The sequence below is a fragment of the Debaryomyces fabryi genome, assembly GCF_001447935.2.
Source record: "Debaryomyces fabryi strain CBS 789 chromosome Unknown contig00010, whole genome shotgun sequence".
Taxonomy (NCBI): domain Eukaryota; kingdom Fungi; phylum Ascomycota; class Pichiomycetes; order Serinales; family Debaryomycetaceae; genus Debaryomyces; species Debaryomyces fabryi.
In genome coordinates this window covers 97359-123240 of record NW_015385436.1, presented here as the reverse complement: position 1 = coordinate 123240, position 25882 = coordinate 97359, and the positions used below count along the sequence as shown (strand labels likewise).

Genomic DNA, 25882 nt, shown 5'->3' with positions numbered 1-25882 from the left:
TCCTTAAATAATAACATCTTCTATCTTAATTTCTGTTTTAACAGACTCCAATGGCAGAATATGCATGGCTTGCAAAATGGTAAGAGGAAGTTAGCCTTTCGGAGATTGGGATTATTAGTTTGTTTATTTTTAATAATCAGCATATCGTATTTTAAAATACTGAACAAAGTCAGCAGTACCATGCCAAATCTTGCAAATAATCCACATAATGTTGAAGAAATGGAAAGGACAGATACAATCCGTAAAAAAGATAAAGAACGTGGGAGTGTTTTTCTATTAGATAACCAAGAACTGTTGCTATCCCAGGACCCGGGGTATGATACATTGATACCATTTCGAGAAAGCAAGGTCTTTTACAACGACAAGTTTGTCGGAAGGGCTGCAAGGGGGGAATCTACTAATAATTTTACAGATGAAGTTCTAAACTATCAGAGGGAGAACGCTACTTTTTTCTCTTTGGTCAGAAACGAAGATTTTCGGGGTATTGCCGAAGCTATAGAATCAGTTGAATACAGGTTCAATAACAAGTATCATTATGATTGGGTATTTGCTAATGATGAACCATTTCATCCGACATTCATAAAAGTCATTGAAAATTTGGTAAGTGGCAAAGCCCATTTTGTTCAAATACCGCAAGAAATATGGAGCTACCCAGATTGGATCGACCAAGACAAAGCAAACGAAACAAGACACACGATGAAACAAAATAAAGTTAAGTATGGTGACTCTGAATCATACAGGCATATGTGTCGATTCAACTCAGGTTTCTTCTACAGATTACCAATAATGAAGAAGTATAGATACTACTGGAGAGTAGAGCCTGAAATTGAATTTCAGTGTGATATATTTGATCAAGATTGGTTTAAATATATGAAAGAAAATAATAAAAAATATGCATTTACATTGGCTCCTTTAGAGCTACACACTACTGTTACAAACTTATGGGAAACTGTTCAGGATTTCTCTCGGAAAAACCCAAAATTAGTTGCCAAAGATAATAATATGGAATTTTTGACTGAAGATGGAGGAGTAACTTACAATATGTGTCATTTTTGGTCGAATTTCGAAATAGGAGATATGGATTTTTATAGACTGGACGCATATTCAAAATTTTTCGACCATATTGATAGGGCAGGTGGATTCTACTATAGTCGTTGGGGTGATGCCCCGATTCATTCTATGGGTGTTTCATTACTACTAAGTAAAGATGAATTGTTTTATATGGATAACTCAGGATATTTCCATTCACCAAACGGTGACTGCCCCTGGGACCCAGAGATCAGAAAGCAAAGAAGATGTACCTGTCAAACTAAAAAAGACGCCTCATGGTTGAAGAGCTCGTGTATTCCGAAATGGTTCGAAATACATAACATAGAAAAACCTCCCTTTGTACCTAAGTTTAAGTTTGTCAATCAACACAAGCCTCCTGATGAAGAGGAAGAAGAAGAAAGGGAAAAAGAAGAAGACTATGACGATAAAGACGAATGATAAATAAATAAGAAATAATATTCTATTACTACATGTATAAAGATATATATATTGATATGTATAATATTTACAGGAATCTGAACTTGAATCATTCGCTAGCTCCGACTCTCTTAGCCTCTTCCATAAGCTCGTATAGCTGACCTATTTGTTCCGGGGACATTTTATCAAGATCTTGTTGACTTAATTTGCCGTTAATCCATTCTCCACCATCGATACCCTTTAAGTAGTCCTGCCACTGCGTTAAAAATCCAACTATATGTAACGGATTATCAATGTTTTTATGTGCTTTGAATTCTGCTTTAACGTATTGGTCTCCCAACGGTCTTAATTCAACGGGTAATTTTTGAGCATGCGCTCTCAACAAAGCTTTGTATAGCTTTAAAGGCGGTAATATGGGAGAAGTCTTGCGTTCAGGACGACGGGGTCTGACGAGTCTCACTAATGATGGTCTCATAGTTGCGTAGTTATTGTAATGGAATAAGAATCCTCTCAGGCCGAATAACTAATAACTAATCGAAAAAGTTCATATTAAAATCACGTGAAACACCAAATCAACCCGATGTTCTTTTGATCCTACTATGAAACATAAATAACTATTATCATACATTTAACAATTGGTCGAAATCCTCCCATTTGGGTCTATTATGGTCTTGACTAGGTATATCGATAGTGTTTACTATTTTTCACAATAAAAATGTGTTTGGGCTACTGAGATTCAATTGTTACCCTTTTAAGTAGGCGTGTCTTGTAGCGAACAAATATTTCAGTGCAAAATGTTCATAACAGGTACAACAAAATTATATGGAACACATGCAATATACGTCTCAGTCAAGTTCAATTTGCTATTTTTACATTACTAGGTGATATGTTTAAAAATCCAATGTCCGCCATAACATTTGACTAATACAAAAATTTTAGGGACAATTTTGCCCAGTGAATAGTAATAGACTCTTTTTGAATTCATAATTCTTATATACTTCATTTATGAAATATGATTGTTATTGTTATTGTTATTAACTCTCATTATTGAGTTGTAAATATGCTGTGAAATTTAATTATGCATCTAATATTTTTCAATTTATTCGCAACTTTCATCATTTTTCATAAATATTCCTAATAATGCAATGCCGTAATTTCAGATGTATGAAAATACCAAATGGGTTAGTGATTAAATTAAATGAAGTAACATGAGTGCCTTCTGCAAACAATTAACCTATTAATTTTGTACTTTACAAAAGGATTAGTTTTTAACTCATAAACAAAGTTCCTAAAGAAGTAAAGTATTATGCGACCCACAAATAACATTTCCTAATTAGGAAACATATTTCATTAATTGCATGGAAGTATCATTCGCAAAACATAAACATATACTAAAGTAGCCGTACAATGAAGAAAACGTCTAATTCAGATATTAGGATTTAAGACTTAAAATGGGGAAACAATCCCACCTATTTGAAAGGAAGAGAAATATTGAAAATTTGAAGGAAACTCATATTAATTTCTATCTTACGTTATACCCTTGGAACAAGTGATTCTTCATATCAGTAGAAATGAAATTGGTTTCCAGCTTAGCTATAACTTCAGTACTTGCTTCCCAGCTCGTAAATGCTGCACCAGCACTTTCCGAAATTATTCCAGACGTTACCCTTGGAGGATCTGCATCTACTGCTACATCGATAAATTTGTTGGCAGATGATACCACCTCGTCTACAAAAACTTCATCTACCAACAAAAGTGAGGCAACTTCAAACGATCCGTCACTTGGGGATTATATCGACTTTTTGGCAGGAGGAGATGATTCTGAGTCCACTACGTCATCAGCAGTGACGAAAACTTCGTCTACCAAGACAAGTAGTTCAACGACAACTGGTTCCTATTTTGATAATCTTTTTGACAAATTATTAGGTGAAGGTGACTACGCTGATTCAAATTCCTCGACCAAGACCTCAGCTACCTCAGCCACCTCAAAATCCACATCCACTGCAACAAGTGGCTCTATCCTTGATGATATTTTTGATTCTGTTTTGAGTGGTGGTGACAGTGATTCTAATTCGACTACTACTGCTACCACTAAATCTTCAAGTTCAACTGGTGGCTCACTTTTTGATGATCTTTTTGATTCATTGTTAGGAGATTCCAGCTCTTCAGACTCATCTTCTAATGGAACTTCCAGTTCCCTGTCTGGCGGGGACTTTTTGGATGAAATAATCAGTGGAGCAAAGAATGCGATTGACAATCTTTTTGATTCAAATTCTTCATCTAGCTCAGGATCCAGTTCATCATCAGGTTCTGGTGACAGTCTTTTAGACGATGTTCTTGAAATCGCAGAAAAATCTATTGGATCTTTATTCGACAAAGGATCTAACTCATCTATCTCCGGTGGAAGTTTGATTAGTGGAGCTCTTTCTATTGCAGAACATGCTATTGAGTCATTGTTTAGCAGTGGTAGTGATGCTTCTTCTGGATCGTCTGGTGAGAGCTTTATTGACAAAATCTTAGGGATTGCTGAAAACAAAATTGGTAGTTTCATTGATGGCTTGGGTTCTGGCTCTACATCATCTTCTAGCTCCACTTCGTCCAGTTCTGGTGGAAGTTTGTTACACGATATCTTCAGTTTTGCTTCCAAGGCAATCAAGTCAATTTTCTCAGATAGTGGCTCCTCAGGTTCTGGAAAGGGATTATTCCTGAGCATCTTCGCAATTGCTGAAAGCGCGCTTTCTTCATTATTTAGTGGTTCATCTTCGTCTAGCTCGTCTTCTAGTGGAGGTAGCATTTTGGGAGATCTTCTTAGCTCATTCCTTGGTGTTTCCAATTCAACAGGCGTTTCTGGCGATGAACTTTTGTCTAAAGCATCTGAGGCTATTTTTGGTTCTTCGGGGTCTGGTAGTAGCCTTTTCGAAGAGATTATCAAGGATTTGTTAGGATCTGCGAAAGGCGGTGTCTCTTCATTATTAAGCAATATCGTCAATGAATTTGTGAATGCTTTATTCGACGGAAACTCTAGCTCTTCATCTAGCTCATCTACTAGCAAAGGAAGCAGTGGTTCTTCGTTGTTTGGCAGCTCATCCAGTTCTTCTTCTGGTAAGAAGTGTTGCTGTTCACCTGCTAGCAAGAAGAGAAAGGCAAAGAAGAGAGCCTTAAAAAAGAAGATCAAGAGAAGTATTGCGTCTGCTATCAAAAAGAGACAAGAATTAACTGATTCCCAATATATTGACTACGCTTAGTCATATACATTTATTACTTTTCTACTATGTATTACTTGTTTCGGTGCTTTACGCTTTCTTTTCGCATACCTTTTGTATAAATTCAATTCATAATTCTTATATTATTATATCCGCGTGGTTAAACAGTTTATCCATTGTAGCTATTCCATAATAGGAGCTTAAGTTTAATATTTACAAATTTACTAGTTGGACTGTTGCATATGAAGATCGCTTTGTATTGATATTACGATATTTGGATCACACAGGTGCAAATGCTGCAATCACAGGCTAGTTCATTGGACCAAAATAAACACTCAATTGTAAAATACATGTTTACCACTAGACATGGTAAACCTAGGCCTATAATTACTCACGTGAATCCTCTAAACCCTTTGCAGCTTGGTCAATAGACTTGTAACTCAAATTAAACGAGGATGTTAATAATAGTATCCTGCTTTAATTTCGTAAAAATAGTAAATATTAAATTTCCTGTTACGGACATTTAGGTAACTAATTAATTACAAGAATACGTTACAATCAAGGCTTACGAATGGCTTTCTATTATTCCTCTATAATGAAACATAACATTAATAGCAATGGCTATTGAACATAATGCGATCTGAAAAAATTTCCTATTTCGGAAATGATTAATGTTCCAATTTTTATTCCCTAATTGGGTAAAAGAAACATCGTAAACACACATATAAGTTTTCAATTTACCGAACATGGAACTAAAATAGACGGTATAATAAGCGATGAATACAGTAATTTATTGCAAATCAACGAAGTTAATGAAATGCTTTGCATATTACCTAAAGCAGTATAGTTATTTCCCCAATTTCATTAAGGATTTCTGGAGGCATTCATATATATTTTGTAGATACCCTTGGTTTAAGCCCATTTCATTGTTTTGGGTCAAAAGCTTTTTTTCTTCTGTGGTTTTCTTTCATATCGAATGCAATTTTGACTAACGATATAGCTTAAGAAATAATCAAGTAATGAAAGTATCTTCAGTTTGTGGTACCATATTGGTCTACTCGGCCATCGCTAGTGCTGCAGTTGAAAATGTACCAACTAAAAATGAAGCAACCAAAAAACTTTTCGGACGTTCGTTCTTAGACTCAATTAGCTCTTTTATTTCAAAAGGAAGCTCCTCAGATGCATCTGATTCGAGCAGTAGCTCAAATGAAGAGACTAATGCTAGCTCTGCTGCTGATATCCAGGCCAGTGTTGGCGTAAGTGCAAATGTTGCTGCGGCATCAGCAAGTTCTGGTTCTTCATCAGCTATAAGAATCCCAACATCAAGTCTTATTTCAAGTTCTAGTTCCAGTTCTAGTTCCAGTTCCAATCCAATTATATCATCATCTAGTTTAACATCAACAGCATCCACCGCTAGAGCTAATACTATTACATCTGCTTCTTCTGCTTCCAGCTCAAGTAGTTCTAAATTCAGATTGAATGCTTTGCTTGCGGATGATTCCAGTTCTTCTGAGGGCTCCACTGAGGAAGATGATGAAACCTATTGTGACGAAGAAACCGATACTGCGAGTGAAACTGCAATCAGCGCTCCATCACTTACATCATCAGTGAGAACTACCAGTACGAACCCAACTACATCGCTCAGAACTACTAGTACTGATCCTTCTATCAATTCTAATACTGGAGATGAAACTTCTAATATATTAGACATTAGTGACATTTTACCTACAACTTCAAGAAACTCATCTGGTACAGCATCTTCAGTTTCATCCAATGCTTCATCTGCATCTTCTGATGATGATGATGAAACTTATTGTGACGAAGAAACTGATTCTGCAAGTCAAACAATTGATCCAATTATAACTGATGCTACTTCGATTGCAGCGGAATCTACAGTAGCTGGACAATCTATTATCCCTATTGCATCACTCTCCTTGAACGTTTCTGTGTCAGACACCGTTGGCTCTTCGATTACTAGTATTGCTCTGGCTTCTGGTGAATCCAGTTCAGACGATGACGAAACTTATTGTGACGAGGAAACTGATACGGACGGCCAAACTATTATAACTAACCCTACTGGATCCGTTACCAATCTTCCTACATCAGGAAAGACAAGCGCTCCATCAATAACTTCAGGTAATAGTGTCATCAGCAATCCTTCGAATTCCGACGATGATGATGAGACGTACTGTGATGAGCCAACTGATTCGGACGGGCAAACCATTACGAGTCCTACTGGAACTGTCACTCAAGAACCATCTGGTACGATCACTGGAATTCCATCTGCAACCACTGATACCCATACAACGGGAGGTAGCACCAATGACGATGATGAAGAAACCTATTGTGATGAAACCACCCAATACACGACAGAATACAGCACTGCTTACACTACAATCATACATACAACTACTGTTACGGTAAATGGTCGTACTATTACTAGTGAAGTCTCTGAAGTCACGACTACTGTATTACCAGAAGTTAAGGAAGTTGGTTCTGACTCAAATTCAGGTTCCAGTTCAGGTTCCAGTTCAGGTACCGGTTCAGGTTCTAGTTCAGGTTCCAGTTCAGGTTCAGGTTCAGGCTCAACTGAGGAAGAATGTACTGATGAAGATGATGATGAAGATGAAGAAGATGTTTCTTCAGGATCATCTTCAGGATCGTCTTCAGGATCATCTTCAGGATCATCTTCAGGATCATCTTCAGGATCGTCCTCAGGATCATCAGGTTCTAACGTCGGATCATCTTCTGGATCATCAGGTTCTAATGTCGGTTCATCCGGTTCTTCATCCGGTTCAAGTTCAGGTTCAATCGTTGGTTCATCTACATCTGGCGATTGTCAAGATGACGACGACGACGAAGATGATGATGACGAAGATTGCGATCCAACCTGTGACTGTGATGAAGATGACGATGACGATGATGACGACGACGATGATGACTGTGATGACAGCGAAGATTGTGAAGATTGCGACGCGGATGTTTCAAGCGATGATGCTACCGCTGCCACAAGAACTACTGCTGCCGCTGAATCCTTCGAACCTACAACTATTGCTGGTGTTTCTACTGCAGTAAATGCTAATACTTCACCTGATGATTGTGTTCCAACTACTGTTACTCAATATGTTACCATCAACAATCGTGAACCTGAGACCATCAGCAGTATTGCCAGTTCTACAGCCAGCGCTGAAGTTCAACAATTCAATAACAATGGTAACAAGAAGTTCATCTCTGCTAGTATGGTTGTTTTGATTACTGCATTTGTTACCATTGGTTTCATGTGATATACACATCGAATGTAAAATATTAATTAATGGTTCTTTCGAATGATTGCAGGGCAATTATATTCTTACAGAAACATACCAAGCGATTTTCGCTCAAAAAATAATTCCAATATATCAAATTACATTGTACTCAATAATATTTGACTTATTTATACCATTATTCATAATTTAGTATTTCTTGTTTATCGTTAATCTTTATTTCGGTGTCTTTTAAGACATTACTTTCTTTTTATTTGTTTGTTAATCTATTTTATTATCTAAAAACTATTATTCAAATGCTACATGGTGTTTAGAGTATCAAAGTTAATATATAACTGTAATTATTAAAAAGAGTTGTAGTTTTATTGAGGAGTTTTTTTTTGGTGATCTTTTTGTTCTTTATTGCGGAACCATTTAATTGAATTTAATTGCCACTATATTTTATCTTATATCACTTTCATACAAATATAGAATAATAAGAGACATCTAACGGCATGCAGGTAGATCGTCAAACATTATTATTCTTTATAATAATGTTCATTTTTTTATCTTTGCCGAATGGGGCAGATCAACCACATTCAACAAAAGATAAGAACACATTATTAACATACCAAGAATCATTAAAGCAAAATCAACGGGAATTAATAAGCTCAGAATACCATACTGGCTATGGAAATTTAACAGGTTTAAAATTGTCTTATGTTGATAATCTTGATAACAAAAATGTTCTGGATTGGCCATTTCGTAAGTATAGCAAGAAAAAACCGTGGGCTGAAGACGAGAAATATTCATTATTTCCGAACGAAGTGAGTGGTAAGGTGAAGGAGTTTTGGGGAAATGATCCAATTGATGAAACCGATACCAATTCGCCAGCATATTTATTAAACATAACTGGTAAAGCACACGGCGAATTTGAAGTAGATAAGCCAAAAAAACAATTAAAAAAGTATACTCTACCACTTCCTTCGTACTTACAGGAGTACTTTGATTCATATACCAGAGGAAGAAGGGAGGAACAAAAAGAAAGATATGACGAAGATCCTGAAAATAATCCACCACCAGACGACATTGGAGCTGTCCCAGATAAAATTGGTAACTTTACAGAAGATTCAGGCAAACTTTCTTTGTCCATAAAGAGTTTCGATTATAATTATCGGCATCCAGGGATGTCCAGATTTTTGTATAATAAGACTAAAGACAGTATAAATGACGCTGTATTGGTAGAGGTGAAACTAAATTTAGTCGACCACCCCGAGATTAACCGACACGAATTAAACACTTTGGGAGTGTATTTTCAGAAAACAGGATCGTTGGTTGCAAGCACAAGCTCAGCGAAGTTTTCGGGATTCCATGCATTACCTCATTTTACTATGGGCGAAGATAGCTTCAACACGTCGAAATTACTTATGAGCCAGTTTTTGAATATCACGGATATTGACAGAGATATTAATATGGATGAAATGAATTCAGATATCACTAGGTCTCTCCAACAATGTGAGTATTTAACTTTCCTACAATTTGAAAAAACAGAATACCTGAAGAGACAATTACAAGACATTGATGAAGAGTTAATGAATCCTAGTGGAATACCAATACCACAACAGATACCTCAAATTGAAGTTAAAAGTGCCCTCTTGTATTCTCCAGATTGCGGAATAACGATAAATTTAAAAGCAGATACCAAGCTCCAAGGAAACAAAATAGAGGTCACTGATAGGCAGTTTAAGAAGATCTTGATCTTTTTTTTGATTTTAGTTCTGGTACAGTTATTCATCTTTATTAGACAAATAAAAGATACCACTACTCCAGGTCAATTGTCCAACATTTCAACATCAACATTATCCATTATTGGATTTCAGGACTCATTAATTGCATTGTTCTTTTTGTTAATATCAACGTTAACAGAGAGTTTATACTTGTTGTTCTCATGTGTTGCAGTAATATCTTTTATTACTTGCGGAGTTTTTGAAATGAGATTCATTGTGAGTGTGATGGTAAACCAAGGGAATGAGCGAGGTACTACCTGGTGGGAAGTTTTAAGAGGAAGTGTAAGCAGAAACGAGAGAGGAAATAGTAATGCTGATAGTGCTAGTGAAGAGAACACTCAAGACACAAATGAACCGGCACCTGTACTTGCAGCCCCAATGCCTGGAGCTAATGATGAAGCAAGATATTCAAATGGATTGTTTGCAAGTGGGTTTTCTTTAACGATTATCGCTACGTTTCTCATCCTAAACGTATTTACCTGGAGAGTAAAGTACCGTCAAATATTTGAATACGTTGGTTTGCTAGCTATCAGTTCGTACTGGATACCCCAGTTTTTAAGAAATACATTGAAGAATAGAAGAAAGACGTTCTCTTGGGAATTCATCCTCGGGACGTCGTTGATTCGATTGCTGCCAATTTGGTATTTGTGTCTTTATGAACAGAACCCGCTAAGACATCATTACGATCCAATCATGGCCATGGTTATAACCCTCTGGTATGCATTCCAAATTGGATTATTAAGTCTCCAGCAAATCCTCGGCCCTAGATTCTGGCTTAATGAAAAGTGGTTACCAAAGGCATATGATTACCATCCATTCTTGAACATATCAGATTTGGAAAATGGATTTGCCTCTGATATTTTATCCAATATTAGAGCTCAAAATGAAGATCCTGCAAAATCGGATATCATAACTTGTAAAGTCGATTGTACAATTTGTATGAATGAAATAGAGTTGCCAATAGGGGTAAACCCCGAATCAAAGAGACCAAATAGGCAACATACGGATAAGTTAAGAGGCCAGCAATATATGATAACCCCATGCCGTCATATATTTCATACTGATTGCTTAGAAGATTGGATGAAATACAAACTACAATGTCCGGTGTGTCGGAATGCCTTACCTCCTATATAGATTTATAAAACATTTATTTGCTATATATTTCTCTACTATTAGAATGTTAGAAGCAGTAATATACAATTAGTGACTCAAATTAAATCTCTGTTTCCGCTAATGAGGCTAATGAACACTCGCTCACTCGTTTTCAAAAAAATCGCCTGATTTTTTTTAAACGATGATAGCCAGGGCACTTGCATAAGATTAAAGAAAAACAGGTGGTTTTTTTTATGAAGGACTTAATAATGGTCTTTTTTTCCATGGGATTATTTTCTTAGTCTAAGACAATCATACTAGGATAAAAACTTGAATAAGAATTCATATAAACTAAGGTTTTAGGGGTAATATCTTCAGATAGCGTTATGACGACAACAAATACGTTCGAGTTTGATAACGAATTTTATAATTTTGATAACGCTAATGAGTTTCTTGAAAACATATCGGGGGCGGTATCATCTCTTTCACCTTTGAGTGAAGATGAGCAGTTTAAGAGTTCTATCGTTGTTGATAGCAACTGGGCGTCAGAAGGTGTTAACCAAAATGAGATATTTCGTAATAAAGGTGGTGATGATTTTAATATAATAAACCAAGAATATAGCAATCCAAGTATAAATAATGGTGATGGTGATAATGCTTACTTCAATTTAGATTCTAAAATAGGAACAGATATGAAAGCACCCAATAATTTGATCTCCTCATCTATGTCAAGCGGGACATACTCGCAAGATTCCACGAACAATGGAATGACTCCAATTAGCCAACACTCATTGACATCGGCACATACTTCACCTGAGCTGCTAGTAAAGATTGAAGAAAATGAAGATGCAAGTGGGAAAATGAAAAGTTTGTCTACTTCGAAGAGTGCAAAAGTCACTAAGCCACATAAAAAAGATAAAAGCAGCCATAATATGATTGAAAAGAAGTATCGTACCAATATAAATTCCAAGATTTTGGCTTTGAGAGATGCAGTTCCTTCGTTAAGAATCGTAGCTGGGAACAAAGATGTTTCGATGGCAGACTTAGAAGGATTGACTCCAGCTTCGAAATTGAATAAAGCAAGTGTTTTAACAAAAGCCACTGAATACATTAAACATCTAGAACAGAAGAATGATATATTGAAAGAACAAAATACTCAATTGCAGAAATTAATCCAAGAGGCTAATTTACGTTCTCAGCCAATACCCCAAGAGCAAGCGTTACCTTCACAAAGAGGTGGATTTGGCTATGTTCCTCCCCAGAATGAGCAAAGCTTCAATTCGACACCAGGGCAAGATTTCGGTAGTGGCTCTTTTAACTTCAACAACCAAAATGCTGGTATGGGTGCTACAAATCCAAGTTATAACTACAATAAAATTTTACTTGGTAGCTTGGCAACGGTTATGGGAACTTCATTGATGGCTGATAATGGTGGTGAGTTTAAAGGGTTATCTGCTTTACCGTTTTCAGGCTTCCTCCCTTATTTCATAACGCACCCAAATCAAATGACTATACAATTGTGGAGCTTATTAAAAGTGCTATTGGTTTTTGGATCTCTTGCTAGCATAATACTACCAAACTTATTTATTACAATGCAAAATGATAAAAAATCAGATGAAGGAACCATTAGGATATTGAAGTTTTGGCTTTTGAATAGTTTAGGACTTCAGTTACCACATTCTTTCGAGCAAGAGAAAGTGGATAATATTTTGCTTTTACTATCTGGAAAATCTGAGGAAGAATTCTCGTGGACTAATCTTCTTAAGTATTATATTTATTTAACATCATGCGAAGCAACCTTCGAACTCTGCTTCCTAAACTTAATTGTTGGAACTATATTAAGTATCAAATTTCCGTTAATATCCAAGTTTATTAATTACAACATGACTTTAAAAGGCTCGCTTTTATTGAATTTCAAATATAAAGGTGATAATCAGTCATTGATGAAGCTAAATGACTTGATTCATAATTTAGATGGAATTTCTATGCTAGGCTCCGCTTCTTTATTGAAGAGACTTATTAATATAGCAGAGCATAAAAATATTAATGAAGACGTCTACGATGGCCAGAATAAGGTTAAGTATGTTGAGCTTTTCCAAGAAAATAGGCATGATTACTATAGTACTATTGTTACTTGGAGAATCTTGGAAATCACACATGAATTGAACTTGGCCTATTTGAAAAATATGGCCTCAAATACTCAAGAAAAATCGAAGGTCTTCAAACAAATAACGGATGATGTTAATAAAATAGAAGCTATTTTGTTAAATGATACGTCTACTACAAGCTTGAGAAAATACTTTTCTCTATTCAAAAGTGTGGTTGAGGAACAGTCGGCACCTAAATTATTAGGAAGAATTGAAACTGATGTTCATGCAAGGTTATATAACTTCGAAAATGCTACGGAAGAGAGCGAATCAATGAATGAAGATGTATCTGACTTCTCTGAAGAAGACGATGAAACAGACCAGACAACCAATTACTCTGCTGAGACTGAGACACAAATAAATTCGAAGATAAGTTCACGCAAGTCTCTAATTAGCTCATTAAGTTTAGTTTCAGAGGAACAATTTATCATCTTGGCAAGTTCATTAATTCTATATTATCACCACAATAATAAAACAAATTCAAAAGAGTTGCTAAAATATTTGAATTTTTCTACAGAACAAGCAACATTATCTTTATTATCTTTCACAGCATTATTAAAAATTCTTACCAAGTTAATTGATCAAAATGAAGATTTTGACGATTTTAAAAATTCCAATGTTTTGGATAAATTAATAAGAATTACAAGATTATGGATCAATGATGACAAAAAGCAATTTCTCGACTATAATTTGAGATGTGATTTATCCGATTTGATAGTTTCTAAGGGTTTAATTTTAAATGGTGTCTTAAGCGATGAGAATGATGAAGAAAGAGAAGATAAATAAAACTATCTTAATTTTTCTGTATATGGTTTAATATTCATATGGTCTTGCTTTTACAATGTTTATTTAAGTTTATTTCTTGCTAATAGTTTAATGCTTATATATATGTATTCACTTGTGCATTAGCACTTTGTACTTCACAAGTTTTGTAAAAATGAATCATCATGAACTGGCACTCACTCCCAAAATACTTGCGGAATTTTGAGAATTTATGACGATAATTGTCTAAACAATTAGTGTATGACACTGAAATGAATGATAGTATAAGATCCGAAGAAGAACCCAACGATGATATAGCATCGAAGCAATGGGATTTTATTGAAACAATATCTAACAATAAGGATGGTATAAAAGTAGTAATAGCTGGATTTATTTGTAACTTTATGACATTTGGGATAGGGTTTTCATATGGGGTTTTTCAAGAATTCTATACTTCTAAAGATGGACCTTTGAAGCATTATTCAGATTCAGAAGTTGCAATAGTTGGGACCTTAGGTACAGCACTTACATATTTGTGTGGTATTTTTAACAAGAGTATTATGTATTATTTGAAACCACGCAATATAATGTTAATTGGAAGCGTACTGATGTCTCTTGGCTTAATTCTTACGGGATTTTGCAGCGAGCTTTATCAATTTGTTTTAGCACAAGGCTTGTTGTTTGGCGTAGGCTCAAGTCTTCTTTACTTACCACCAGTTGTATGTGCACCATTTTATTTTAATCGTCATAGAGCAATTGCCATGGGAATATTATTCAGTGGAACTGGGTTTGGGGGATTAGCAATGGCCAATATTAGTCGGTATTTAATTGAAATTGTTGGCTGGCAATGGTGTGTTAGAGCACTTGGCTTTATGAATTTAATTTTAACGGTGATTGCTAGCTTTTTGGTTGTGGAGCCTAATGTTAGCAATTTTAGAACTAACAACAAGCTATTTAACCTTCGTCAGTTAGGTTCATGGAAGGTATTGCTTATTATTTTAGGCGGTCTTCTACAATCAGCGGGATATTTAATTCCATTAATTTATATGTCGAAATATGCAAGAACCTTAAATTTCAGTTACAACCAAGGCGCCTTGTTTATTGGTTTGAATAATGCTATTAATGCATGCTTTAAAATTCTTTTGGGATATGTCGGTGATAAATTTGGAAGAATGAATACAATTATTGTATGTAGCATTTTAAGCGCTATTACCATTTTTACACTATGGATGGTGCAAGCAAGAGATGCTTACATTTCATTTGTTATATTCTATGGCGTTTTTTCAGGTGTTATAATATCGTTGCTACCAACATGTCTTGTTGAATTATTCGGAGTGGTAAATTATCAATCGATGAGTGGTTTAATGTATTTCAGTAGAGGTGTCGGAAGTATGCTAGGCTCCCCTTTAGCTGGTTTGATGATTACCAACCAAGGCCTCAAAGCAAGTGATTATAGGAACCCAATTATTTATAATGGAATTCTATTATTATCAAGCGCAGTTTGCCTAGTGGCATTAAGGCTAATCGTGGCAACGGAGAAGGGAAAAATGTCTTGGAAATTTTAGCATGGAAAGCTCTATGAAAAAAAGTATCTATTTAACGAAACAAGTCAATAGCTAAGCAAAAAGAGCTATATATATACCAGAACAAGAAGGATTCTAAAGCACAGGTGCTTCAAACTACTTAGTTTATAATTTATATATCAATCGACTCAAATGTGAAAGGTTCATATGCATAACCTTCACCTTCAAAAAACTTTGACATAGCTTCAACCCAATGTAATCTTAAAGAATGCAACATAGCCGAAGTGCCTTCCATCAAAACTAAAATACAAACTGTAAGAATAAACCACATACCAAATAATACTACTGTCATAAATATACCCCAACCACCGTAAGTACCGAATGCATTTTGAATAGTCATTGACCATAAAACTGTTGACAATTGAGCATGGGCTAAAGATAGAGCCCATAATCTAAGATATGAAGCTGTATGACTAACACAATTCAAGCAAAATTCAATTGTATGGATAACTTGATGAATAACGATATCTCCAAAATTGAATGAATCATGATCATCAGAATGAGCAGCAGAATTATGAAATAATGGTTCAACATCATTAGGGAATCTAAAATTGTCATCCAACATATCTACTTCATCAGGAGGATCATTGTTCAATTGATTTTCCAACATGATTGCTTCTTCTTCTTCGTGCATTTGGAGACTGTGGTTCATTTGGGAATGCAAATCGGAATATCCTAGCTCTACGGCTTTATTATTCTGACGCTTCAATGTCATTGGCTTATAAAGTAAAAGCCAAGGGACACAAATTGCTGCAATCAATACAAGAACAATTTGGACAAATTTTTGGCCTGGATAAAGTTGTTCCTCTATATTACCAGGTGCCAAGAACATATTAATCAACATGTTTAACAATCCTGGTGGCTGCTTCTCTTTACCTATCCAATCAACAGACCACTTGTATACAATAGTAAGTGACAAATAACCAAAAATACTTTGCATAAATAAAAACCCTGGAATAAAATTACCAATAATATCAACTCTAGATTTGAAATATCTATAGTTTACTAAGCTGAAAAATAACGAATAATTCATGTGTATAAAACCCATCAAAATAGATAATTTCATCTTATACGAATTTGTAAACAACAAATTATTTTCAGATCCATGCCATGCCCAGTCTAATCCAAAAATGTAAGTGTGTCCTGGTATTTTCTTAGCAATAAGAGTAACTGGACCATCCTTTCCAAAATCATAATCTTTTGGGAACTCCCATTCCCAGCCAGATTTGAAAAAACTCATTGATTTCGAGAAAATATCATTATAAATGAAACCTGTGTACATAGAAAAAAATCCCATTAATAAAACAATGTATCTACCATTGAAAGCCATTTCAAAAATCTCATCCTTGTTCTTCATTGGGCCAAAATGAGATTCATTCTTAATCAAATACAAACTAATTAAGAATACAATGAACCCATGCCCTAAGTCACCAAACATAATAGCAAACATAAATGGGAAAGTGATAATCGTTGCTAGTCCTGGATTCACTTCTTGATAAGTAGCAATACCATATGCATCAATGATCAGTTGGAAAGCAGATGTGAACTTATTTGTCTTATGATAGGTTGGAGGAGTACGGTTTGTAGAAAGTTCATTAACGACTGCAACTAAGGAATTGTAATCTTCATTTTCTGCATCTATAGTATCATCTACATTTGCATCACCAATTGCAAATAAATTATCGGAGTTTTCTGGATCAGGGGTTGTTCGTGTATCTGTATTCTCAGCAGATAAAGAAATTGATTCCTGAGAGTTGTTTTCTGGTATAACGTGACGGGACTTTTGGTGGATTAAGTTTTTCAATGTTTGTCGGCAGGTTGAAAAATCAGATTTAGGAATCCATCCTTCTCCTACGAGACACCTTCTCGTACCATCCATATCAAACTTGTTTAGAGTCTGATATATGAACTTCTCCCTTTGAACTAAATAACATCTATCGAGATAGCCTTCTTGGAAAATGAGTAAGTCAGCTATTAAATGTTCTCTTGTGCTCAGCACAACATTATTTAAATCCTCAATTTTGTGATTCAAGTCAGTCAAGGTTTCGGCTCTTGCACTGGATCCTCCATTTACATTATCATAAATTATCCCGTCTAGAGATTGTATAATTCTTCTGACTCTCTGTTTCAAAAACTCCCCGTGTATGTATACCATAAAAACATTTTTGTCTATAAATTCGGGATTTTTCACACTAAAGTTGGACATTTTTTCGTCTTCTATGGGTATATCATGAAAGAATAAGTTACCTCTCAATGTTCTCCACAATATATTTCTTAGGAGAGGCACTTTTTCTCTTGCTATAGATCCGGAAATGGAATTAAAGCCTGAGTCTTCGAGAATGGCAGCATCGATTACTGGATCCTCCAAGCTATTATTTCTATTGTTCAACAACGCTACATTATCTTCATCATCTGTATCACCATGAATTGCAAAACGCTGATCAATGTCATCCACTCTCGCCAAAGACGATGAATGGAATCGATTGACAGCGGTGACCACGTACCGGTTTTCAATGTATTTGAACTTTTGCTGGTCCAACGAATTATATGAGTTATCAAGATGTTTGATTCTTTCATAAAATGTAGTAACCTCAGCTCTGGTATTGTCCATTTCCGATGCAGATGGTAAGGGTCTTTGATCAGCCTGTAAACTCAGATATGGTGTTGCTCCTAAAGTATCATATTTGTCCATCATGCTCCGTAAAAACGATAAGTGTGATTCTATTTTATCAATGCCCCGTAACTCGTTTACAAATGTCCTTTGAAACGGTGTCAACTTCGAGTTCAAATCCCTGAAATGAACATCTCCGAGTTTTCCTAACGTATAAACAACATCTCGAGCTAGCTCAATAGTCACATAAAACTGAACCAATGTCATTGGTGCTGACCTGAATATTGCCTCATTCTGGGGGTTGTCTTGACCTTGTTGCAGCACTATTGGAAGCATTTTAAATCTCTATAGCGTGTCTCCGAATTGATTAATTTTAACTAGTCTCTTAAAAAACTGTCTTTGATATAAACTACCAAGCTTGGAATTCAAATGAACGACCCAAAATCACCGTTCGATACCGTAAACTAATTGTTTCTTAATGGTATTATAATACCCGCTTTGATAGATCGTTGGCCCAGTCTTTCAGGCTAAGTAACGGTTTTACAGATTAGATCTCATTTTACAGGTTATATTTTAATACGTAATGACAAGTAGATCTACTAAGTAGTATTGACATGGCGTCAATACGCTATTTATAGAGAAGTATAATAGCACATTTAGTGATTCGAGTCATTGTATAGTTGGACCGAGTTTAAGATCGGAAATTGGATGATAGGGAACTTGGTGCAGAATAAAATACATGAAGAATCATCTTAGAATACTCACAGGAACGATATATGTTCTTTGCATTTTAGTACAACCAATAGTAGCGGCTAGTGGAATTGAGTTGTATAATAAAGCAATAGATATAATAGAGAAGCTACCGTCACAGTATGAGCTAAGGGAGCCGGTGTATAATCACAACAATATTGACAATAATTTGTTTATTCCCCAATACAGAGAAGACATCAATGATTATGAACATGAGCCAAAGAGCAAAACAAGCGAAGAAGTTGAGTTTGAGAGAGCATTAGGGATACTAGAGGAAGCGGTGGTGTTGAATTATCCTGAAGCATTGGTAGCGGCGGCTGATGTGTACGTGTTTGGAAATTATTCGACTGTGGCAAACTATTCAAAGGCGCTTGATTACTATCATAGGGCGGTATCTATCAAAGCGAACGGACATGCATATTTTATGCTTGGGTTTTTATATGCTACAGGAGCGTTTGGGGAGTTACCCATAGACCAATCTAAGGCTAACTTGTACTATGAGTTTGGGTTGGCAAATGGTGATACTAATTCCATCTTGGCTTTGGCGTATAGAAGTTTAGTGGGGAGTGGAGTTCCTTTAAATTGTGATTTGGCGCTTTATTATTATACCAGGGTGTCACATATTGGAATCGATTTATTAAAGAATTATGACGAAGAGAATGAAGAGGATGATCTATTCTACAACATAAGGTTGCCTGATTTTAACGGAGGAATTTACGCAGACAAAGTAAGCGAGAGCCCTACATCAATATACTCGACATCTAAAAGCTACACGTCTTCGAAGAATGTTTTAAATGAATTCAATTTGGAAATTGACCACGAGCCAGTTGAATATTATTACGATGCGTTGGAACAATACGACGGAGACTATTTTATAACCAAAAATCATACTAGAGCATTTGAGATATTGAGAGAATGTGTTGATTATGGTGAGTCGGTTTATGGTGTGAAAAATTATCGTAATGCAAATGAAATTAATATAATTTTTTTGAGTCGCTGCCAGGGACTTTTGGGGCATATGTATCTTAAGGGTCATGGAACTGAAAAAAATTACGACCGTGCTTTACACTGGCTTGAAGCATCTACGAAGCTTAGAAATACGTCCGAAGCATTTAATGACATTGGACAAATATATGATAAAGGGCTTATTGAAGGAAAACAAAACACAAGAACTGCTATTGAGTATTATAAGGATGCTATAAAACTTGATTCACATGAAGCACGGCTCAACCTTGCTAAGTTATTGATAAACGAAAGTGGAAATGAAGTAGTATTTCTGAGCCCATATCGTGAACAAATATTCGAAAATGTTCAAAAAGCAGTTTACAAAGGTAATACAGAAGCCTTATACTACTTGGGAGAGTTTTTACAGTCTGGAGTTGGTGCTGCTGTTCAAAAAGATAGACAGTTCACTTGTGAGAACACTGCCATGTATTACAAGATATTTGTAGAACGATTAGAGAGATACTTTATGCCACATTTAAAATATGCCTTTGATGAATTACGATTTGGTAATTTTAAGAACGCTTTAATTGGTTATCTGATTGCTGCTGAGCAAGGTTTAGAGAATGCACAAGTTTCTACGTCCTATTTACTCTTCCAGTTACAACCGTTCATTCTGAAACATAAAAGAAAAACGTTTACAAAGGATAGGATAGACTCATCTCTTAAATATCTTGAAAGGGCTTCGTTGCAAAATAATATTGATGCTACAGTTTTGCTAGGTGATCTTTACTTGAATGGAATTGCTGGATCGAATTTTTCTACGGATTATAGTAAAGCATTCACCTATTTCAACAAGGCCGCTCATCAACACTCATCTCACGGCTGTTACAATTTGGCATATATGTATGAATATGGCCTAGGACCAGCCGATAGTTCTGTAGATTACTTCATGGCTAAGAGATATTATGACTTAAGCTTGAAATATCGAGAGCTGACCGACAGAAATTCAAACAAAATTCCCATCAATTTAGCCTTATTAAGGTTGCGTTTTAAATTCTTATTTAATAAGAAAAAGCTCAGTGCAAACGATAATAGTGAAACCACTGGCTGGTTGAGTGCATTTAAGAATATTGGGAATAATAATAAACAGGATTCATCAGAAGCTTCAGAAAAGTCCAATGCAAGAGCAAAAGCTCATCACGAAGGTGGGCTGTATTACGACGACGAAGAATCCGATGTAGGGGATTATTTAGTAATTTTCCTTACAGTACTGTTTTTTATGATATTTTTCGTGCAGAACGTATATCGCCAATTGCAAAGGATGAGGAATCCCAACCAGGACAATGTGCAACCAAATCAGAACGATAATAACCAACAACAACTAGACGATCAGCAACCTCAGAATGGATGGGTTGGGAATCAGTTTCATTTCAGAAGACGAAATTTCGAATTCCACTTTTTTGCACTCTGATTTGTACATATATTTACTTACGTTTTTGTAAAATTCATTCTATAAATTGTTGACTATATATCTATCCATATAGTGAATTGTGTTTGTCATTAATACGTCATTAATTTGTCATGTCATTAATTATATCTCTTATAAGCGGATTGTTATTTATAATTCTAGAATTTTTGGTTAAATTTTGATTTGCCTTCGGCTTTACATTTCTTTCTGGGTTGCTTAGGTTTTCAATGAATGCAAACTCATAAAATTTGTCTGCATTTGGAGGTAAATCATACATCCACCCTCTACTTTCAATAAGAGCCATAAAGGCCTCCAACATTTTGACACTTTTTAAAGTAGATTTAGAACCTAATATGATGAGTTTTGATTTAGATCTCGTTATCGCAACATTAACTCTTCTCCACTCCTTTAGAAGATCACCAACCTTATTCTCTTTGTTTGATCTCACTAACGAAATTATTATACAATCTTTATCTCTGCCTTGAAATTGATCGGCCGTTAATACTTCCACATCTGGTTTATGCTGTAACCCTCTATGCAATAATCTTAATTGCGATCTGTACAAGGACATTACTCCAATACTCGATTCATTAGCACCACACATAGTTAAACTTTCAACTATTTGTTTAATCAAGTTCACTTCAACTAAGTTTTCAACTTTTTCACCTATTGTCCTTTCAATTCCTGGAACATCATCATGGTTAATGAAAATTACCTTATTCTCTGGCTTTAAAATAGTGTCAATCCATAAATCTTCTTTTCGTAACTTTGTAAGATATTGTGAGGATATTTGATTTTCTATCATATTCGGCTTTGGAATATATAAACATTGCTTAGCAACCTTTTCTGAACCACATTTTAAGCGTCCGCCATATATCAATACGTTTGATAACAACATGATTTCCTCACACATTCGGTATTGATAAGTTAATTCAGCAACGCTTTGTGGGTACGTCTCACTCAATATTTTGAACAAAGAACGAGATAAACCTTGCTTAATAGCAGGGTTTGGGTGCTGGACCAATGGAGGTAGCTGATTGTGATCACCTACCAATACGAACTTATCGCAAAATCGCAATGGACCGATACTAATAGGTAGCGATACTTGAGAGGCTTCGTCGATAATGCAATAATCAAAATGCGTTCTCAAATTGAAAGCAATGTCTCCAATCCCTAAACATGTGGTAGCTACTACCGAAGGTGTCATATAAGTGGCAATAAAATCATCATAATTTTTGATCTGCTTGTTTGCATCAAAGCCTGCAACATATTTTCTAATATCTTTATGAACTTTTAAAGGTGATCCAATCCTCAAAATGTCAATTCCGTAGTCTTTAACCTTCAAAAGTATATTATCCACAGCAGAATGTGTATAGGAGGCTAACAAAACGGTTTTCTTATTTTCTACCAAAAGTTTAATTATTTGTGCTATCACAGTAGTTTTCCCAGTTCCTGGCATTCCTAAGATTAATGAATAGTCCTTCGTACTTAAAATCTTATCAAATGCACCAATTTGATCGCTATTGAAATTTTCCGAAGAAATATCATACTGTAACTTTGATGGTATAAACTTTGGTTCTTGTAAGTTTACAATTGCTTCCCGTCTACGTGAGTCACCATCCTTTAGGAACAAGTTCAAAATATTGTATCTAGCCAAGCCCATACCATGAAACATGTCATCTTTATCTATACGGTACAATTGATTCAGTTTTTGGAACTGCAGGTTTTTATGAAGCACACTTTGAAATGTTTGATTATCCGTCTTGTTAAAACCATCCATTTTGAGGTTCGAATTAACAATTCGCCTATTAACTGAGACTTTTATAAAGCTAGGCCTGATGGCAATAATAAACCCTTGTGCGATTGCAAAATGTCCCTCTTGGTCACTTATAATAATTCTATCATACTTGATTAATTGTGAATTCTGTAAAGACTTTGCATTATTGCGCCTCTCAAAGGTATAGAAAAACTCATCCTGGAAATCATCATTATCATTTGAGTCCTTAATAATAAGGTCTGATAAAGCTTTGCCTTTAGTGTTTTCACGCTCTTTAGCAGTAAGAGTCCATAAATCTTTTTTTAAGTTCGTCATTATACCTTCTTCTTGAGTAATAAGATTATCCCAATAGTTATAAAAACCTCTTGATTGTTTATCATTCTCCAAATGGAGCGTTAAATGTTCATAAACATCTTTTGGTAATCCACTTTCTTCGGCTGTTCCATTTTCCACTAATTTATTAATAGTCATACAAGCCTGCTGGACTTCACAACGATCACATTGAGATTGCTTTATCAATTCTGGAAGCTCTCTCGTTCCTGATTTAAAGTATTTTGTGATTCGATTACGCAAATTAACTAAAGATTTTAAATCGGTACGACTGATATCATATTTCTTTGATATTCTTTCTTTTGTATATACCAACAAAAACATGTTAACATCCATGTCGTATCTATCTTTGAATAGTAAAGAATATAAAGAAGACTGAGCATGGTGACTAATATATTCCCTACCAGTCTTAATTTCCATCGGTAATAAATATTTACCATTTGTAGTTTGATCAAATAATTGTGCTTCAAGAGTTACATCTACTTTTCCTTTAAGGCCGAACATTGGTGACCAAATGTTTTCTTCAATATCCAAAGCTTTGTTAACAGCAAACATTACTTTTTGATTTCCATGATTTGTAGGAATTGAAGTATGTGACGACAAAGGCTTCTTGAAGTAGGTCTTGAACCATGTCTCTAGATATGGTAATTGATTCTGAATCTCAGTCCTTACCTTTTCTACTTCATTTCCGATGCTATAAATCAGGAGAAGCTTTGATTGAATTTCATATTCCATTAATCCTTTCATGTAGTCCATACTCCAATTTTCATTATGGAAACAAGATTGAAAAATTTCATGAGTAATTATACCTACAATTAAAGGAACAGATGATTCACCGGGAAAGCTTAGTCGATTGATTAGAACACTCTTTCTAGGACACCCCATTTGCTGAGATACAGTTGTAGCTGAGACTAATATATCTGGATTCCAAATTAGCAAATTATGGGTATCATCAACGAGTTTTGGATGCGAAGGATCAGTGAGGATTAAATGAATTACATCATGAATTTGAAAATCAAGTTGTAAGTATTCTCCTCTAAGAATTAATTTCAGTTCTTCCAAGCTTCCATCAACAACAGTCAAGATTGCTTGGTTTCTAATTCTATTTTGAACTTTATATGTATTATTCAAAATAGACTTGATTTGAAATCGTTGTAAATCAGGACGGGAATACGATAACTTTGAGTCATTAATTACAGTACCGTCATTAGTACCCTTGCAAATTGACTGAAGATCTTCTAGTCTCTTTATATCATTTTGAAACGATTCTGCATGACGAATATCTGACTTTTCTTGAGTACTCAAATGTTTTTGGGAGGAAGATGAAGGTCGAGTCTCTATTTTCGTATCGAGTTGTGAAAACTTTACATCATCATCAGAAAACGGATCTTCCGAGTCATCCTCATCAATAATTTCGGACTTTGTCTCCAAGCTCTTCGATTGCGTTCTCATAGCGGTCAATACTATCTCATCATCAGATGAAAATGGATCATCAGAATCAACCAGCACTGGCTCGATTTTACCACGGTCTTCAGGTTTATTGGGAGAAGTCATCAAGCCAGAGTCACTGAAATCATCACTGAAATCAATGCCATTTAAAACGTCTGGAGCAACAAGATCTTCATGTATACTAGCATTAGGCTCATGTATATGCTTAATTTCGTTATCATTATTTGTGTGTTGAGCCGAATTTATTATCTCATTAGTTGACGGAGCCATGGTCTTCAAATCAATAGCACATGGAAAGGATCCCAGCTTCAGATTACTTTTGTCAAACTTATCGATCCAGCTGTTAAGCGAGGTAGAGTTTGATAAGGATGCGGTTGTTTTAGGCGTTGCAGATTTGGAATTTGGCCGCTCAAACCGGTAGAGCTTATTTGTCTTTGAGCTAGCAAGAGTATCTATTCCAAAAGACTTCGTACGCGTCAATGAAGGTGACTGTTGTGCATTGATAAACTTTTTATGTACACTTTCCGATGATGAGATATCTGAATGCGTCCTGTTCATCGTTGGAGTTTGCGACAGAATGTTATGGAATCCGGCTCCATACTTCGATAACACCGAATTGGCTTGTTCATTCACTAATGTAGACGACAGCTTCAGTTCCTCTCCCCTTCTCTTCGGTGATACAGTATTTTTCAATGGGGAGGATGGCATTCCACCCACGCCTTTGCAGATCCCCTTCCGGGGGCTTGTTCTCCATCGTATACCCTCAAAACTGTCATCCGAACTCTGCTGCTCCTGAATAAACTTCTCGTAGCTTTCATATGTTTTTGACGGGGTCTTGATCTGTTGCACCAGCGGGATCGTATATGATACCGCATTCGGGTCTGATTCCTTCAACACATTTGGTGTCCCATTATTCGTCGCCCCATCCTTCTGTTCTTTAGAGTCCCTATCTCTATATGCTAGCGTATTGGTAGGCTGGAAAAAATATGTTGTCTTGGTCGGTTTTGTTCGTACTTTATTCGGATCATGTATGTTCTCTTTATAGTTTGATCCAGTGTCGTTAGTCTTCATTTTTTTTACACCGTTTGACATTGAAACCGGCGCTATCCCCGGCCGCTTATCTGTCATCTTACACGCTTTAGAATCTATCAAAACACTTTATATGCTAATAATGGGGTATTTATCCTAACGACTGGCTGATTATTTACATGTACAAATACAAAGAATAGGACGTGTTGCACTCCAAATAAATTATTTTGCACCAAAACG

General features: G+C 35.6%; 10 protein-coding genes across 10 annotated transcripts; 7 read left to right on the top strand and 3 right to left on the bottom strand.

Moving 5' to 3' along the window:
* Positions 1-180: 180 nt before the first annotated feature.
* AC631_00894 (glycosyltransferase family 15 protein) lies at positions 181-1488 on the top strand (the record flags this gene model as incomplete). The annotated part of the gene is made up of 1 exon (XM_015609724.1): positions 181-1488. One exon carries the CDS (start codon positions 181-183, stop codon positions 1486-1488), a length of 1308 nt encoding a protein of 435 aa, XP_015469511.1.
* An 88-nt stretch (positions 1489-1576) lies between these two features.
* AC631_00893 (uncharacterized protein) lies at positions 1577-1942 on the bottom strand (the record flags this gene model as incomplete). Its single annotated transcript, XM_015609723.1, has 1 exon — positions 1577-1942. One exon carries the CDS (start codon positions 1940-1942, stop codon positions 1577-1579), a length of 366 nt encoding a protein of 121 aa, XP_015469510.1.
* A 1096-nt stretch (positions 1943-3038) lies between these two features.
* AC631_00892 (uncharacterized protein) lies at positions 3039-4712 on the top strand (the record flags this gene model as incomplete). The annotated part of the gene is made up of 1 exon (XM_015609722.1): positions 3039-4712. The coding sequence occupies one exon, from the start codon at positions 3039-3041 to the stop codon at positions 4710-4712; it is 1674 nt and encodes a 557-aa protein (XP_015469509.1).
* Positions 4713-5689: 977 nt separating this feature from the next.
* PGA25 (Pga25p) lies at positions 5690-7954 on the top strand (the record flags this gene model as incomplete). The annotated part of the gene is made up of 1 exon (XM_015609721.1): positions 5690-7954. The coding sequence occupies one exon, from the start codon at positions 5690-5692 to the stop codon at positions 7952-7954; it is 2265 nt and encodes a 754-aa protein (XP_015469508.1).
* Positions 7955-8466: 512 nt separating this feature from the next.
* Positions 8467-10833, top strand: AC631_00890 (ubiquitin-protein ligase; the record flags this gene model as incomplete). Its single annotated transcript, XM_015609720.1, has 1 exon — positions 8467-10833. One exon carries the CDS (start codon positions 8467-8469, stop codon positions 10831-10833), a length of 2367 nt encoding a protein of 788 aa, XP_015469507.1.
* A 344-nt stretch (positions 10834-11177) lies between these two features.
* On the top strand, positions 11178-13724 carry CPH2 (Cph2p; the record flags this gene model as incomplete). Its single annotated transcript, XM_015609719.1, has 1 exon — positions 11178-13724. The coding sequence occupies one exon, from the start codon at positions 11178-11180 to the stop codon at positions 13722-13724; it is 2547 nt and encodes an 848-aa protein (XP_015469506.1).
* A 248-nt stretch (positions 13725-13972) lies between these two features.
* Positions 13973-15265, top strand: AC631_00888 (uncharacterized protein; the record flags this gene model as incomplete). Its single annotated transcript, XM_015609718.1, has 1 exon — positions 13973-15265. The coding sequence occupies one exon, from the start codon at positions 13973-13975 to the stop codon at positions 15263-15265; it is 1293 nt and encodes a 430-aa protein (XP_015469505.1).
* Positions 15266-15395: 130 nt separating this feature from the next.
* Positions 15396-18230, bottom strand: STV1 (Stv1p; the record flags this gene model as incomplete). The annotated part of the gene is made up of 1 exon (XM_015609717.1): positions 15396-18230. One exon carries the CDS (start codon positions 18228-18230, stop codon positions 15396-15398), a length of 2835 nt encoding a protein of 944 aa, XP_015469504.1.
* A 403-nt stretch (positions 18231-18633) lies between these two features.
* On the top strand, positions 18634-21060 carry AC631_00886 (ubiquitin ligase complex subunit; the record flags this gene model as incomplete). The annotated part of the gene is made up of 1 exon (XM_015609716.1): positions 18634-21060. The coding sequence occupies one exon, from the start codon at positions 18634-18636 to the stop codon at positions 21058-21060; it is 2427 nt and encodes an 808-aa protein (XP_015469503.1).
* Positions 21061-21160: 100 nt separating this feature from the next.
* DNA2 (bifunctional ATP-dependent DNA helicase/ssDNA endodeoxyribonuclease) lies at positions 21161-25684 on the bottom strand (the record flags this gene model as incomplete). Its single annotated transcript, XM_015609715.1, has 1 exon — positions 21161-25684. The coding sequence occupies one exon, from the start codon at positions 25682-25684 to the stop codon at positions 21161-21163; it is 4524 nt and encodes a 1507-aa protein (XP_015469502.1).
* Positions 25685-25882: the final 198 nt, after the last annotated feature.